This window comes from Anguilla anguilla, chromosome 1, assembly GCF_013347855.1.
Source record: "Anguilla anguilla isolate fAngAng1 chromosome 1, fAngAng1.pri, whole genome shotgun sequence".
Classification (NCBI taxonomy): domain Eukaryota; kingdom Metazoa; phylum Chordata; class Actinopteri; order Anguilliformes; family Anguillidae; genus Anguilla; species Anguilla anguilla.
In genome coordinates, this window is record NC_049201.1 from 22,989,319 (window position 1) to 23,007,325 (window position 18,007).

The 18,007-nt window shown below is 47.3% G+C and overlaps 1 protein-coding gene across 1 annotated transcript in view; it reads right to left on the reverse strand.

Annotated features, from left to right (window-relative positions):
* LOC118208719 (AT-rich interactive domain-containing protein 1B-like) overlaps positions 1–18,007 on the reverse strand; it is a 118,869-nt gene that overhangs the window by 79,809 nt on the left and 21,053 nt on the right. The window contains exons 3-4 of the mRNA XM_035383653.1: positions 8,731–8,844; positions 2,709–2,825 (exon numbers count right to left, since the gene is read on the reverse strand). Coding sequence (XP_035239544.1) covers positions 2,709–2,825; positions 8,731–8,844 — 231 coding nt within the window. The remainder of the gene's footprint in view (positions 1–2,708; positions 2,826–8,730; positions 8,845–18,007) is intronic.

The following is an 18,007-nucleotide window of genomic DNA, read 5'->3' on the forward strand; positions in this document are numbered from 1 at the left end:
GGGGAGCACTGGAGCACACTACATTCCACTATTTTTTCCTACATCCAACAGTGCACTCTCTCTCTCTCTCATTCTCACGCTCTCTCTTTCTATATCTTTCTCTCTCTCCCTCGATCTCCCTCAATCTCTCTCTCTCTCTCCCTCGCTCTCTGTCTCTCTCTCTCAGTAGGGGTGTCAGAGTTCTGCTAAAAGCAGACAGCTGGTCCCCTGGAGGAAAGAGAGACACTGCCCTTCCGCTCTGCCACACACACACACACACACACACGCACACGCACACGCCATGTCCACACACAGGCGTTGGCACCTCTTTCTATTTTATTTCAAAACGTCTTAATTAAGACCGCGAGTCTCGTCACTCTGCACCCCACCCCACCCCCCCCGCCTCCCCCCCCACTGACTGACCTCTGCGCTACTGACACGGCCACGCCTCCCTTCCTGCCTCTCAGTCTGACACCGTGCCCGACAGCATTTGCCACCCTCCTTCACGGACGGGCGGCGTTTCAGTTAAGCCCACGCTGGATTTAAGAGGCGCCAGGTTTACACGGGCCTTCGCTCTCCGCTCAGCGTGCGTCCCGAGCTCTCCACAGGAAGCGGTTATTTCTGGCCCCGAGCCCCAAGGACCACCTCCACAATGCCGAGCATGCTCAGAGGCAACAGAAACCACCCGCACCCTCCCCAAGCAGTTCAGCCAAAGAGAGGAGCCAGCAACTAGCCTCCCTCTCACTAGCCTCCTACATTCACTCACAACTCCAATCTCTGAAGCATCATCTTAAATAATGTTATTACTAATTCTGTACCATGAACCTAATGCTGAACTAGTGTATGTGTGTGTGTGTGTGTGGGGGGGGGGGGTTGGGGGTTCGTGTAGCTACAACCTCAATTACTGAGACCCTATCTGAAAAGGGCAAAGAATTTATTTAAATTTATAAAATCATTAGCCTCATCATTAAAATGAATCTAACTGCTGCTGTATAAATGCTCATTATTAGAGCTGCCCTGCAGCTGGGAGATGAGGTCTTTAGGCCACTTAGGCTCAGTGAGCCCAGGTTCTCCTGCTGGCCGGAAACTCCAGTTCAGTCATGTGACCTCGCACCACATCTGTCTCTTCACACCAGGCTCCACCCACAGCCTCCATTCCACACAGATACAGTCCTTGCCCATTTCCCCGTGAGTGCAGAAAAAAACAGAAACACAAAATCCAGCCCCACCCTCTCAGACTCCAGCTATGAAGGGCCCTGCAGATAGGGATTAAAGTTCCCAAATGCAGACAAATCTCCCGAAATACTCTAAATACTCTCAACATTCTGGGCCTTTGCACACATGGGAACATCAGTGCAGCTTTCCACGGAAAAATAGTCAGTTTGAGAACTAGACTGAGGGCTACGGACGATGCTACACAATAATTAAATACAGTTTCAATTTAGGCCTGGACCGAGCTTGAGCATTCCCTCTGTACATCTTCACTGTGATGTTCGGCCTGACAGTATCCTCCATTACTGTTCCATCCAACCTTCTCTGTCATTTTTCTCTCCGGTAGAGAGAGCGCGGGGGTTTGCTCTACTGCTGTTCACTGTAGCATAGCCTTATCTCAAGAGCACTTCTTTACAAGCCCAGACAGCACAGAGAACACAGCAGCTTTGGTCATCATGGTCATTAACTGAAATTGGGCTGCAAAATCCGCATCTGGCCCTTTAAGGAGGAGCCAGTCGCTCGCACAGCAACCAGACCACCTGACTGGGCCAGTGTGGCACTGCCGCAAACTGAGTGACAGCTCGCTCAGCCAATCCCACGTGGACAGCACAGTAAGCACAGGGGCACAGAGATAGAGGGGAAAAAGACACCAAGAGATTGAACAAGAGAGAAGAAATAGAGAAAGAGAAAACAGATATGAAGATTGGGAAAGAGGGAAGGAAACGGCTGGCACCAGCCAGGCCCTGTTCCCCCCACTGTGTGGAGCTGTTTACCCTTCAGGCGTGAAGCGAGCAGGGGAATAAACACAGCAATGACTTCCAGGTGCCTTCCCAATCATGCGCAGACGGTGGCTCACATATGCAATACACGTCAGACGGAGAACGAATGCACCCCTTCATGAGTTCTGTGTCCTCCCAGACACCTTTAACCAGGGTTAGTTGTGCGGTTTGTAAAATTATTCATATTGCGGAAATGTTTGATATTTTCCTCCTTAACCACTACACCACAGTGCCAGCGTGTGTGTGTGTGCGAGTGTGTGTGCGCGTGCGTGTCTGAGGGAAAATTGGCAGCCATGTGTCCCGCACATGCCGTGCGTGTTTGCGTGCACACGTGTGAGGGAGGTCAGGCGTGCGGTGAATCTGAAGCTGACGAGCAGCAGAGAGCCTGGGGAGCTGATGCACAGTTCCTGGCGAGGTGCCGGGGTACTGTGCCTCTATTATAGAGTGTACTGTAAACAGGGACGGTAAACTAGGTGAATAATGTGTGGAGTGCAATCAGGCGATGTATGGCTGGGGCAAGGTTAGGGGCACTTCAGGGTACTGTGTTAAGGGGAGCTAAAGTGGGCTACATCCAGTCACGGATATCGCGGGCTGTAGGGCCATTACGGGACATTACGGGGTATTACGGTTGATTACAGGGAATTGTGGGGCCATTGTGGTGTGTGGCAGGCTGGGGAAGGTGGGGGGAAAGGTGGGGTTAGGAGCGGTGACGCGCGGCGAGATCCGGCTGGCACTCACGGGAAGGCTGGAGGGTCTCTCCTGCTGGCCGAGGCCCATCATCATCTCCTCCTGGCCCTGCTTGGCGGGGGCGAGCGGGGGCTGACCCCTCGGCCCGTAGCTCTCCGGCTGGACCTCCTGCGGACAGAGACGACCACCGCCTCGTTAGACCGCAGCTCCGCACAAAGAGCGCGGGGGCGAGGCGACAGAGGGAATAAAGCAACGCGCGGCAAATAAAGGAGAGAGAGAGAGAGAGAGAGAGGAGGGAGGAGATCACAGAGAGACGGACAGGCGAGAGAGCGGAGAGAGAGAACAGAGAGAGAGAGAGGAAGCCTTTTAAACACCATTAGCCGCGTTCAGCCTTTCAGTGCCTCAGACAGCAGAATGGCAGGAAATTCATTGCCTTTAATTAAACTGGCAGGAATAGCTTTCGCCCAGCGCGCGCGGGGAAGGAGATTTAAAAGCGTATTTACATTCCATTCTGAACCGTGCTAAGAGTGGCAAAGGCACTTTCATGCAAAAGAGTTCTTCATTAGGGAGTGAGTCTGAGGTGTTTTAAACACCGGGGAAACCGCAGGAGAAACTACGACAGGACCGCGTGAAATAATAGCCCTCGTAAAATTCTAATGGTCGGGATTATGTCCACGTTACGAACCTAAAGTTAACGACAGGCTACGTGGTGCTTCTTTCTCACATTCTAAAAACATATAGCGCCAAAAATTATGCCGTAGTTTTCCAGAAATGATGTAGATGTCAACAGAAATGAGACGAGCTGGTAGAGGTGCACCAAAGATGAATATGAAATAAACTTCCGACACGCCGCAGATAATTTGGATGCGCCACGCAATGCACTGAACTGACACGCACGCACGCAGACACAAACACACCCCGATGTTTCCCATTTAGAAAGCAAGCAAGCACTGTTTATTGTAACTGTGGTGTAAACACACCACATCCGTTATCTTCAGAACGAAATTTCAGTCAAATTCAATCAGGGTCAAACACAACCGTTCACAAAGTGAGAAGTTATGCATAAATCAGGGTATGTAAAGCAAATACCGTATTTCTCTTGTGTACACGAAGTAAACCTAAAAATACAAAAAATAGTGAAAAATGTAAAAATAAAATAATGCTCTTATTCGTTTCCTTTCTCTTTTATTCGTTCTCTTGAAGTTCACTGTTTGCGGTCAGCATTGTTTTTTTTGAAGGGACGCTCGCGTAATCTCCCTCTCTTTTTAAAAGTTCACTCAAAGTGCCGAGCTGACAGACACACACACACAAAAAATGGACGCAGAGCGCTGGCTGCTGTATGAAAATGCGATCATTTACAATCTGCCAGAAGGAGGAATAACAGCACATCAGCTGCTTCGCGCTCGCTGCCGCGGTCCGAATTACACGCAACGCAGCGGCTCAATCTCTCAATGCCAAAAAAAAAAAACGGCCCCGCATCTTAAAGGCCTTCAGTCACCGGCGCGCTCGGGGGAATGTGTTTGTATGATTATATCCTCTTGAGCTGTCAAATAAGATTTAAATTCTTACAAAACAAATAGCTCCATTTCGTTTTAAGGCTTGCTCCTAAAAAAAAAAAAAAAATACTTTTTTCTCTGTCCGAGCCACCTTTTCTCAGGCTAATGATTTTGTCTCCGGTTCGGCTGGTTTTGGCGAAAAGCCCAGTAAGCTCCGTATTTATTACACCTCCCGGAAGTAATTCACGCTGTAAAACATCTCGGACAAAAACGTGTCGCTTCCTAAAATAAGCAAACACTAACAATGAAAAGGGGGGGGGGGAGACGGAAGGGTAGCCTGAAATAGTGACTTTTCAAACGGACTGAGGGGCTAAATGGTTTATGGACACTTTCCTCAGCCGGGCTACACTGAAACCACAGGAAAACTAACCTACAGATCACGCAATTCCCAGGAGGAGTCCGTGCCCGAAAACGCAGCTTCGCAGTACGAGTCATTTCAGTTCCCCGTCTGCAATGCTCTCAGATAATAACCGTGACTGACTGACACACGGCTATGACACCAAACACAGGCTCTCCGATTCTGTTGGCTCATAGCACCACCTCACCCGCGCCGAAGCACGTCCCGCTGTTTGTATGGAGTGCACGGCGCTCTGCTTCTGCAGCCCCACGCACACCCACCCGGCCCCATCCCTCCTCCGGTAACACTGGTTCTGTACTGCAGTTTGTAATTCTTACACATTCAGATGCAGATTGGCTCTGATGTTGCCACAAATGTTGGACCACAATGGGGGAGGGTGGACCCATCAGCCCTCCACCACACACACACACACACACACACACACACAAAAAGATTGGCTGTATCAGTACATGACACTTGACTCACCAGCAATCACACAATCTTCAGTGATTCACTAGACGACTCATCATGTTGGTGCCCCACAGCCTCACCATCAAGCGAACAAGAAGTCCTCTGCCAGCTACGTATGATTCAGTATTATCTTTAACATCTTCAGACAGTGTTATTGTTCTGTATACAACAGATCGCATAAGCAAAAGAGTACCGAGAGTTGATTTCTTTGACCTGGTAGCTTTGAGCTTGACAGCGATATCTTCAACTCAACAGAGCTAGCAAGCCAAAGACTAAGAGAGATTGGGCAAAGATTTAGCCAAGTTAAACGGAGATGCTGCTCATTACACAAATATGTATTTTGTCAAGCAAACAAATTTCAAGAGAAAATGATAAATTATCGTCATTTAAAATGGTTAATTAAGTTTTTCGGGCTGTACAAGTTCATTTAATTCAGTAAGCCAACCTGGGTTTGTCTCACTAGCTAGCTAATTTACAGCTTGGTTCAGTCATGCATTGTGACTATTTACAAATCACTGCACTTGGATCTTTACAATAAAAACAAACAATCATAGCTTTAAAACATGGGGAACCATAAGTAAAAAATATGCCAAGATAAAAGGAGGACAGAGACATGAAGTGGAGAAAAGAGAAAGAAAGAAAAAGAGTCTAATGTATTCTGAATCCAACACACTTATTCTTTCCTAACCATGTGACCTCTGAATGGCAGCCAATCACGGGAGAGTGCTCGGTAATGCTGTAAGAAGTAATCTCCGGCCCAAGGCAGATACCAGCAGACATTTCGAGGCCCGCGATAAACTCCGCCAATAAAAAGGTTACGACAATTAAAAGCAGCTCTCGCAAATTACAGAGTGGAAACCTTTCACACGCGCGGCGTAGTCTTATCGCCAAGCAACCGACATCCTCCAAGTGAACCGCCACCCCCCGCTCCCCCCAAAATGGGGCTCCTTTTACGATCCGGTTAATTAAAGGAGTTCCTCGCTAATATTCAAATGCTGACCAGTTAATGACATCGAACTCCGAGCGGCCCCCGTGCTCCTCTCTCCCCCGCAGCGGGGCGATCCCCGGCCCTCGACCGCCACCGCGCGTGTGATTACAGCTGCGGCGGCGGGGTCGGCGGGCCAGCGAGCGCCGCGCGGCTTTAATTAACCCCGGGTAAGGGGGCGGGCCTCGCTCACCGAGGGGGCGCGCCACGGCGAAGCCAAAAAGAGTGGTTTTCATCCTCTCGTCCGCGACTGAAAACGTCTCTCATTGTCTCGCTCTCAGTCTCTCGCTCACATGTGCGCGCGTTTCTTATTCTCTTTCCTCAAACCGTGTTATGTTTTCATTCTTATATCTGTACAACGGTTTGACAGCAGAGAGCGAATACGCAGCTGCTCACATGCAAGGGAAATACAACAAGCAGTTTAAAATACAGACTCGCTTCGCATGAGGTCTACTCCTCTGAAGCATCGGCTGCACAGCTCAGCCAGCGGACTGCAGAAGTGAAATGAAGCAATGGCTGGCAGAGTGGCCTTTGGGGGAGAACGTGCGCTCGTCTTTGCTTTCCCAAACTGACAGGGGACGTGCCGCAGCAATCGGGAAAGGCCCACAAACACAACTGGGCGTTTCCATATCGGGTAGACCGACACCCAATGGCAAGAGCTGAAATGTAGGAAAAGACAGAAAAAAACCACAAGCACTTCATGTGTGTTTAAAATATCATCAGTGGAACAGATGGAGGCCCTTCGTGGGCCTGCGAGGGTCTGAAAGCTGCTTGGAAGCGTTGAGATGTGAGCTATTGTTATTCATCACCTGCTTTCTCCACCATACCCCGCGTGCCGTGGCTCACGTCTCTATTTCCCACAGAATTTGTGCGAAGCAAACAAGTTGGGGGTTTTATCCAAAGGTCAGCCCGTGCAGAGATAACGCTCCATTCCTGCAGGCGGACGGCCTGGAGCCGGCTGACCTGCGTAAGAGGAGGGAGATAGGCGGCCAAATGTTTCAGAGCCTCCATAAACAAGATAAAAAAGCTGCATTTGATTAAAGCAGAGCGTGTGTGTGTGTGTGTGTGTGTGTGTGTGTGTGCGCGAGTCAGTGTGTGTGTGCGCGCGTGCATGTATGTGTGTGTGTGCGCGCGAGTGTGTGTGAGAGTGTGCGTGAGAGCATATGCGTGTGTCAGTGTCTGTGTGCGTGTGTGTGTGAGAGAGTGTGTGTTTGTGTGTACGTGCGTGTGTGTGCATGTGTCTGCGCGTATGCATATGTGTGTATGTGTGTGTGCGTGCATGTGTACGTGTATGTGTGTGTGTACTGTTTGAGCATTGAGAAAGTAGAATGCAAGCTTGTGTAATTTTGAAGCGGCTTCGTAACAGGCCAAGTTGTCTGCATCTGACATTTTGCACACATTCGCCTGCTGTCCAGTTCTTAGATATCAGTTTTCTAGAAACCTTTGACCCCATCATGCACCCACCCCTCCCCTCCCAAGCCATCCCAATCCTACGGCCCCCCAATGAGCTGGCAGTGTGACACAAGAATTGCTGGGAGCTCTCCCTATCCCTCTCTCTCCCTCCCGTTCTCTCTCCAATCTGACAGTCAGGAGAGGTCATTGTGACTGAGCCAGCTCTCCCCCTGCTCTGATGAGAACACAAACCACATGTGCAGCATTGGAAATACACACACACACACACAGCCGCACAAACAAATACAGATAAACACACACACACATACAGAAACACACACAAACACGCATGCACGCACACATGCTGCTTCCTATTCATCTTAATCGCAGACTTTTTAGTTCATTCATTTGTTTACCCTCTTCAGAACACTTTCACAGGGAAGCCATTTTGCACGTCAGTGATTTAATAAAATAAATAAAATGAATGAAGTGAGAGTGCTTTCACAAGTGCCCTAATCCAGTGAAGGAGAAGAGGCAAGCTTTATGGCAGCGACTTGAAGGACAGCGGTGCAGGCAGAGGGTCGGATGTTTGCTCTCATCAGCACGATGACGCACAGGAACACAGCAGTGTGATGAAGTGGGGGGGGAGTTACTTTATTCTGTACCGTTCTGTATTTCTGTCCCACAGTATGTATCTGTATGTATTATAAGGTGCTATACACCAAATACAATGTGTTATTATTATTATTATTATTATTATTATTATTATTAATAATAAGCTGGTACGTTTGAATCTTGAAACCAGTAGAACTGAATCTTGAATTCCAAGTGAGGCTCTGCTATTGGGCCTTTGAGCTAAAGGTACTGTCAGAAAAATGCTAATGCTTTCAGCCAATCCAAAAAATGAGGTTAGGCTAATGAAAATGCACGGATGTAAATTGGATTCTAGTGTTTGTTTTGTTTTTAATTAAGGAAGGATAAACACTGTATGCCATTATGTGTATTACATTTAATTTAATGACATGTTAATTCACCCATACACTTCCCTACGTTTAATGATGAGCAGCCATTTGCAAGGATGATGAGGGAAGTGGGAGACATTTGGGTTGGAAACTGGGAATAGTCAGAAGTTTTTAACCTGCAGCTCCTGGATCAGCTGACCTCTGCCATGGTCCTCAGCAGGGGACATAGAAATATGGAAGTCAGGCTTATCTGTTTGGAGAGAACGTGGGGCTACAGGTAGAAGCAGAGGATTATGGGAGTCAGGCTTACCTGTTGAGAGGGAGTGTGGGGCTGCAGGTAGGAGTGAAGGATTATGGGAGTCAGGCTTACCTGTTGAGAGGGAGCGCGGGGCTGCAGGTAGGGGGGCTGTGTTGGGGCAGCAGGCTGCTGGGACTGGCTGAAGTATGGAGGCTGACCCTGCTGGCCAAACTGTGGTGGCATCTGCTGAAACAGCCAATCAGAGTGCAGACATCAAGTCAGAACAAATTCTCCCACCAAATTCGCTTTCTCTCTCTCTCTGTCCTTTAAAGCCCTTCCTTTGACATTTAATCTCTGCCTACTCCATTTCATCCCTTCCCATAAAAATGCAGAAAACAGAAATCTAGTGTGGTACAGGACCCGAAAGGTTCCAGAATCAGCTCCCCTATTGGGTATGCGCCGTTTTACACTTTGACAACAAATCCAACTGATTTTCATATGAAAGAAACTATCAAGCTATTTGAATTAATAATGTGCAAATACCCACCAGTACAAATGGTTAATCTGTACGTACCCAATTGTGTGAATGAATGTGAAAATACGCAGCTGCATGACTGGACAATGCGTAAATATCAATGTGCACTGATATAGACTGCATAACATAACATAACATAAAATAACATAACATTATGACGAGAGCAGGGCTTTCAGCCCAACATGTCCGCCGTTTCTCAACCACCAAAGTGTACAAGAAGCTATAAGAAGGTACAATGTGTGAAATGTAAGCTGAGCAAAAGTTTTAATGGTTCTGACACATAAGGCTCCATACAGACAGCCACACTGACAGACCCTGCTCTCCTCCACAGTTCAGTCACCAGCTGTCCCGATCCGACTGATTCAGCAACATACCAAACCAGCAGCTGCAACAGCACCCCAGAGCCGCGCGAACACAAAGCCTTTCAGAGGAGGCCTGCTTTTGCAATCCCCGTGGGCCGCCTCCCAAAACGTGCGCGGCCTGCCGGATTGCGACAGGCTGCGGAACGGCGTAGAGGGAGAGAGGACCGCGGGCGCGTCGCGGCCAGACCCGGCGGCGACGCCAAGCCGGGGCGTCGTGCGGGGTTTCCCGACAGGCTCTGTCCCGTGCGCCAGGGCCGCAGCGTAGCGTTTGGGACGAGGGCGTGCTACGAGACACTTTCACAGCGCATTCTAATAAGCAGCTGTTTGTGACCGGGGAAGGGGGGGTCACCGAGGGGGGGTATAAACTGACAGTCTGTACCAATGTGCCTTTTAATGCTGGCCTTGAACTAGACGGCTTCTGACACAGTCTGACACACATTTAACAGTAATCTGCCATAAGTCATTGGTTTTTTAGTCCTAGAGGTGCTTACATCTTAAGATTCTGCAAAGACTGGGAATCATGCAGCTTCACACGCTAGGCTATATGACTCCAACAGGATTCTTTTGCAGATTTTTTTTTGTTCTTAGCCCTCCTCTGGTATGCTGATGTCAGACAAAGACAGCGCACCTACTGGCTGCTGGCAATGCAGGCTCATAAATTGCGTCATTGACCATCACAAACCTTTTGAGCCAAGATCGAAGATTTGATTTTGTCAGAACGGTCATGACGAGAAAAGGCCTGTCGCAAATTCAGTCGAAGCCGTCTTAATACAATCTTACACTAATCATGAGTCGTGATGGGGCACACGCCAACAGGTGAGACCGGCAAAATTTTACTACAACTTCTAAAACTGAAATCTCTTCCAATATGGTCAAATGTAAGGCCAGAAAAAGCCTTCCCGTGTCACAGGGGCACCACCGCACCCTCCCGAATCACAGCCTCATTGCTGATGCCTGGCTGCACTCGGTTTCAAAAATCCACATTACAGGCACTCTCATCCAGAACAACCTAAATATGCCATTGTGAAGAACCACCTCAGCGTATATCAAGTCTTCTCGGTCAATAAAGAGTTAATTGGCCTCCTCTCTTTGTTTTTAACTGTAATGATGAACCGGCCCATTCTGCTATAAAGAGTGCAGTGGCATAACCGGTCACATGACCTCACTTTCTCCCTCTGCAATCCCACTGTGGCCTCCAGGGCGGCACGCTTTGAGAACCCAAACTGCCAGAGGCACAGGGAACATCTGGGCACAGACTACCGCCCCTCGGTCATAAACGTGTCTGTCCTGCCTGTGCTTCTCTGCACTCTGACATACACACTCTGCTCATCAAAGGCCCACCATATAAGGCCAACTGGACATGGCCCTGAAGCTTCTGAGCGTGCGCAAATCTTCAGAATAAATTTGATTTATCAATTAAACTGCGCATGTGTGTGACATACGCAACTTTGATTTTTTTTTTTTTTTTTTGAAGTGTACACAGGATCTGGGCTTGAATACAGAAAGCAAGCCCAATCCCAGTTTACGTTTCAGCAAGATTTTCAAGCTGGCTAAAAAGAAAGTGCTTAAAAATGGAAACAAGTAGTTATGGGATGCAAAGCTTAAATATGAATATCTGCAAAAAGGAAATGCCGAATGTGTGTGCGTCACTGGGAGGAGCTAAACGTTTTCCAGCCAATGAAAGCACAAAAAACCCAGGAGACTGTCTCAGTGATCTGGCAAGGTCCACAAACTAGGATTATGGTGTATGCGTGTCTTTGTGTGTGTCCTTGTGTGTGTGAGAGAGGCTACATGTGTATGTACAGTATGTACAGCATATAGCATATGTGTTGGGCATGTAACAGAGAGCAGCCAGTGAGCACAGGCAGAGTGGGAATTTTATGGCCCCGAGTCATAGCAGGTTTCTCCAATCTGAATGACATATGGGTTCAGCCAACCAGAGCGCTGTCACATTAAATCCCACAACCAGCCCTGGCGGGAATGGAACTGGCACTAAAGTCCTGTTCTGTCCACTGCACACTCTACTACACGCTGCTCTACACAATGCACGATACCTATTACACACTGCCTGCTCAAAACTGGACACTGCCTACTACACACCGCTCTAAACAATGCACACTACCTCTTACACACTGCCTGCTCAACACTGCACACTGCCCATTACACACTGCCTGCTCAAAACTGGACACTGCCTACTACACACTTCCTGCTAAACACTGCACACTGTACATTACACACTACCGGCTCAAAACTGCACACTGCCCATTACACACTGCCTGCTCAAAACTGCACACTGCCCATTACACACTGCCTGCTAAACACTGCACACTGCCCATTACACACTGCCTGCTAAACACTGCATACTGTACATTACACACTACCGACTCAAAACTGCACACTGCCTATTCCACACAGCCAGCTCAACACTGAACGCTGCATACTTCATGCTGCTCTACACAATGCCTGCACAACACAGCACACTGCTTGTCATAGACTGTAAGCAGCTCCCTCCAGACATACACTGAGATTTCAATACCATATTTCACCTACATCTGCAGCCAATACTGAAAATGCACACATAACATGTATAATAACCAAGCTTGCATGATAAATGCCAGACTGAACCTTCTCTGAGAAACTGTGTACAAATCACAGTTGACTGCACCTAAAAAAGTTACCTCTGTAAATCAGAAGGGAACAGGGGTCAGCCAGTATAGCAGGACTGGACTGGGTCCAGACAGCACGGTCTGCTACTGATATAGTTTATGAGTCCAGTGCCCCGTGTATATTTTGCTCTGCTACATTTTTGTTTATCGTTGTGTGTCGTTAATAAAGATATAGTGCAATATCATTTTTCATTTCAGTAATTTTTCCTATGGTTTTTCATGCGTTACCTTTTTTGGTTAACTGATAAAAAAAAACAATCACACGTGGACACACATATACATACAAGTGCACAAACACACGCCTACACACACACACACACACACACACAAACAGACAGGCCCATATGCAAGCACATTAAAATTATTAATAGAAAATCAAACTGCACCTGTGAATATTGGCAAGCCGAGACTTCTGCAGAACAATGATAATTGCGCTTTGGCAGAGTGTGTAAACCGCACATTACAACACTAAGCCGCTTCTCTTGTGGTTCAAATTAGGGGACGTGATTAAACATGACATGGTTGTGTAACTGTGAGGAGCGACAATGTACAAAGAGGGCTATTCCTGCTGTCAGTCTTACCATTAGATCCCTGTCAGAGCAGAGACTGCGGCGGAGACACAACTGATGGTGCTTTTGGCTCCACAAGCCTGTCCTGTTGCCACATAGCTACAGGCCTGGCCTTTGCTATTTAACTATTAACCACGGGACCTCGCTGCTGGCTCACCACCAAGGGGTTGTGCCATTGGCTTGCAAACATAGGGCCGTGCCATTGGCTCAATCGAGGGGCTGCACTCTTGGCTCATAACCATGGGAACGCACAAGATCTAACAGGACATCATCAGGCTGTTTATGCATGCAAGCCATAACCACATCGAGAGGGTCTCGCTTCAGGAAAGGTGGCCGCTCGTGGGTGGTGCGGCCACGTGCTTCGGAAGAGCGTCATTTGAAGATCGAGCTCGGACTCCGCCCGTCCCCCCGTTTCCTTGCCCCCACTCCACCTACAGCTCGCATCGTGACCTGACAGTTTGAGTGTTGCTGGTAATTACAGTGATGGCTGCCGGTGTCAATACAGGGCTGTGAAGAGGGAGTGCCCTTTACTGCCGCAGTGGCAGGCTGGTACCCTGACTTACGTCTGAAGTGAGAGCGGCGGTAGACGGTCACAATGGGCTCACACCGCAGCCTTGGAAAGCCCAAACGCAATCTCAAATGATCAAGCACAATCGATCCATAAAAATCCATTCATAATTATCCCATATAATGAAGATGAATTTTGTGACAGACAATTACAGAAATAATTAATCTTACTGCAGCACATTATGCCTCTTTCTCCTCAGTCACAGCAAATGGAGATCTTTTTTTTTGGTTTGGTAGCTCCGAGCAAGGAAATGGGTGGGAAAAAATCCACCAATATGATTTATCTTTTGGGGGAGGTTGGGAGGAATGCTAAAGGAATCGTCACAGAAGCCATATGAAGACTGAAACACTGGTACCCAGACCACTGCAGGCCATTAATGACTGACGGCTGTTACGTCTAACAAAGTACGTCTAACAAACCAACAACATAATGAACACACAAACAGCCCTTCTGGTCAATGAAATCACTAGACGGATCAACATCATCTCACGCTATGATGACATCATACCCCACCCAGACAGCTATGTCTCACATTTGGGCTGTGCGAGCACAGTCATATCAATGGCTTATGGCCACACCCTGCGAGCCCTCCAGAAAGGTTCATCTTAAAACAACAGAGAGAGAGAGTAATGACTGTCACACTTAAGATGGGGGCCATTAGACCCACTGACGCTTGTGTGCTCCACGCTAATTAATTGATCCCAAAACTTCATCCATTCTGCAGCTGGAGGAAATTAATCAGCCAGAATACAGAGGCTGTGTCCCTTTTTTCCCCCTCCCTTTCCATCTCTTAATGTCTCCCAATTTAATTGTCTTCTGCAAACGCCTAAGGACTAAGCGCCAGATCATAGAATGGACTTTGATGCTATTTCTTCAGAATTTCAAAGGACTTTCCCTGACCTATTTCCCTGAGCTCTTCATTTACCTATCCTGCTTCGCCGCTGACTTCCAAACAGGCTACCTTGCAACAACTCTGACCACAAAACCTTTTTAAATTAGTTACCACCATTTTCCCCCGATGCGTTTTCAGTACACTCTCAAAACGGAGGTGTTAAAAACAACACATAAGGCGTCACTTTTTTAACACACCTCCCTGCCTAGTTAAGGACAACACATCTTGTGTTTCGTTCAATACAGTCTGTGTTAAAAAGACTCCCTTTGTAACACATAGCCTAAATTGCATATCTGTAAGACAAGAGCAATAACTTTGACACAAAATGCGTTGAAAGCAACACAAAAGTAGTAACACGAAAAGCACGTTGGATATTAACACATCATTTTTGAGAGCGTAGCATCCTTTCGACCGGGTGAAATTTTCGGTGTTTTATTTTATTCAGAAAAGCCTTCCGTTTTTTTTTTTTACTTGATAAAGTAAACAAGCGGAGATCCCCCGAAGCCCTGACGAACAGGGAGGGGAAGGAGAGCGGAGGACACGACTCCGATTTAACACTCCAGTTCCGTTAACTCCCGAGCACATGTAAGAGCTGCGGCCGGACCGGTAATGGCTTCTCCTGGCGTGTTGACACATTTTCCCTCTTTCATTTCACAGGCAATCACTTTCCAACCCCCGCCCCCCCCACCCCGTCACATCAAACGTTAATGCTCCCCTTCAAACTCTTTTCCTTTCCGTCTGCCAACTTTGACATCACAGGAAATTACAGTGGAATTGGCAGCCCTTTTTTCTTTCAAGTTCATTTCTGCTCGCAAGCGAATGCCCCAGATCCCGCCATCAGCCTGCCTCGCTTTTCTTTGTACCGATCATTTTATTTGTTCTTGTCCCGCTGACGCGCGTATCGTCTTTTCAGACTGACAAAGACGGCAGGCATTTATCTAAATGAAAGGAGCTCGGAAAGTGCGACGCCGAGGTGAGTTTTCAAACGCATTCCGCGTCGGCGATTGTCTCATGCAAACTACGGCAAAGAGAAGTAGGGAGGCCAGGGTCGAATGCGGTCGACACTGTGGAAGGGTCGGTTTTGGTAAGGGTGTCTCGCAGTGGGTTCGTGGACTGAAGACCAGGCCCGAAATGCATTGGATGTGTTGGTTTCGGAGAAACATTTTAACGGTGGGTTTTCCTGACTGGAGACCCAGTGTCGAATGCACCGGATGTGTTGAACGCATTGAATGTACTGAATTGGTAAGTCTGGCAAAAGTGTGTGAAGATGTGCGTTTGTGACGCTAGACCAGAAGCTGCATTTCCCGCTGTGGATCAGGACCGTCTCTGGGGCCCCTTGCAGGCACCCCAACCACCCACAAATGCCCAACCCCCCCCAACCCCTCCTCCCCCGGGGACAAACTGTGAGAGAACAACTGACTTTTCTCCAGTGATGGATTCCCACAGAAAGACATGAAATCCCAGGGTTCAAGACTCTCAAAGAGCCTTGGATTTCTAAGAGAGCCCTGAACCTTCATGCTGATGCATAAATTCCCTTTGAGAAGAATTCCCTTCCCCCTTCAACCCTAAAGGAGTCATGCAGATGGCTTAGCCCTGGCTACACTCCTTATTTATGTTCTTATCTGTTCACTTTCAACATAATAATACCCCATTAGACTAAAATCTGTGACTCTTTGAAGGACCAGAAACATATTTATCACAGGCCAGCATCCACAATGTCAGGCTATCGCTAATGCTCTGACCCGTGTTCAGTTCTACACATTTATTTCTTAAACATCCAGCTGATGATGCTTTTCTTTCAACCGTGCTCAGGTATGTCACAAACGGTCAGCACTAGTCCGTCCCCCCCGACAGCAGTCTGGAGAGTGGTGTCGGGCAGCAGATGATGGGCAGTGGGGGTGGAGTGGGGTGAGGCGGGTTGAAGCCAGCAGACGCCCGTGACGTCAGCCCGACCCTCCCATGGGGGGAACCCGCTTCCCCGTGCCCTGCTTCCCCGTGCCACGCCAGAAGTACAGCGTGTTACGGAACGAACAGGGAGCTCTGCACAGACTCCCGCTCACAAAATACGACCGATGCTTATTGACGAAATGGCCGATGAATTGTTTGGTTTATGTTCTTCGGGCTCATTGCACTGTTTGCGGTATTTGAGCAGATTTAATGGCACAAAACACCCTTCCTCCTTATAAAACCTTCACTTTTGGTTGGTTATATTTCACAGTTATACTGTGTTGCCTTGACTTTAATGTCAGAGACAGATAATTACAATTGTAGCAGTTATCTCCCCTGGCCATATCCAGTGATACAACCTCATTTCACTAATTATTTTTTTGTGGTTGCTCTGTGTGCATGGGGGTCTATAGCTTTTCCCTTTGCAATCTGCTCAGATTTAAATACAGCAAAATAAGACTGCTGATTTCCATTTGTTCAGAGTGCACCTTACTCTGTCTACGACATCTCTGTTTGGAACACAGTGATGTCATAATAATGCTAGGTTGCTTCTGTATGTCATAACAGTGATAGATGGCTGAGTTATTGTGGTAATGTGAGCAAGACAGGATGCAAGGAGCAGGCCTGGGTGAAGCTTTTTGAGTGCTGCATTTAAAAAAGGAAAATAAAAACAACAACCACTCAAAGAAAGCTTTTACAAATTTTACATGGGTACTTTACTCCCACACTTGTGGACATAAGACAGTCTTATAAGCATTATCACTCTAAAGAACACAGTAGTTCTAGCAGTCAACTGTACACTGAAGTGCAGAACCCATAAATGCTGCTTTTACCCCTCATTTATTCAGAAGCTTAGCTGCTCCACTGGGTACAACTACCTTCACTCAAAACAGTCAAATATAAACAACATGACAAACAATTCTATGCATGCATGCATACACACACACACACACACACACACACACACACATATTGTATGTGTACTGCCAGGACAGCGAGGATTATGTCCTGGATTGTCTGGTCTTAGCAGCTATTGGCTAACATCGTTTAACGCTCGGCACTGACACAAGTGCATCAACTTCTCACTTGTCTAACATATAATATATATTTATTTAATTTGATATTATTAAAGATATTAATAATCAATTAAAGTGCCGAATTTGTTGATAGGCAGAGTACAAAGAAAAAAAAACGGAACATCTAATCTAACGATGAAGGTTCAAACTACCTTAACAAATACCTAATGTTACAGACATAGACAGGTTTGTCACAAAAGAAATGAATTGAAAGGAAAACAGGAAACCACACCTGTTTCTCCCAAGTTAGTCACAAGAAAACCAAGATAAAAGTTCAAAAAACCAAAGGACAGCCGAATATTCCAAAAAGCCAGGGGTGAAAATGAAAAATTGCCTGCGCACACCAAACACCAAGAAACACCAGGCCCAGAGATTCCAGAGATGGCATAGCTTAGATTGTTCTGTGTAGCCACACTGGGTATCTGGTGTGCTGTGTCATCAAGTAATAACGTAATAAAACTTTCAAAGGAGGGAAAACTCCTGGACACCCCATGTTTGTATACATTTAGAAGATCTTCAGCGTGACTATAATTGCTGAAGGATGTTCCTTTGATGTTTGTGGAGGGGAGAGGAGACAGATGGAGAGAGAACAGACAACATTCCTATGGTCAAACAGAGCAAGCCACTCAATAACAAGTGGTACTGGCAGGCTTATAAGCATATTCGCAAGACCTAATTATTCTATCTAATCAAAACTAGATATCCAACGATAAAGTTCTCAAACTATGGACACTTGCATTTTCCCCAGGACGCCCCCCTTGGGTCACTGTACATATGACATATACCCCAGTCGA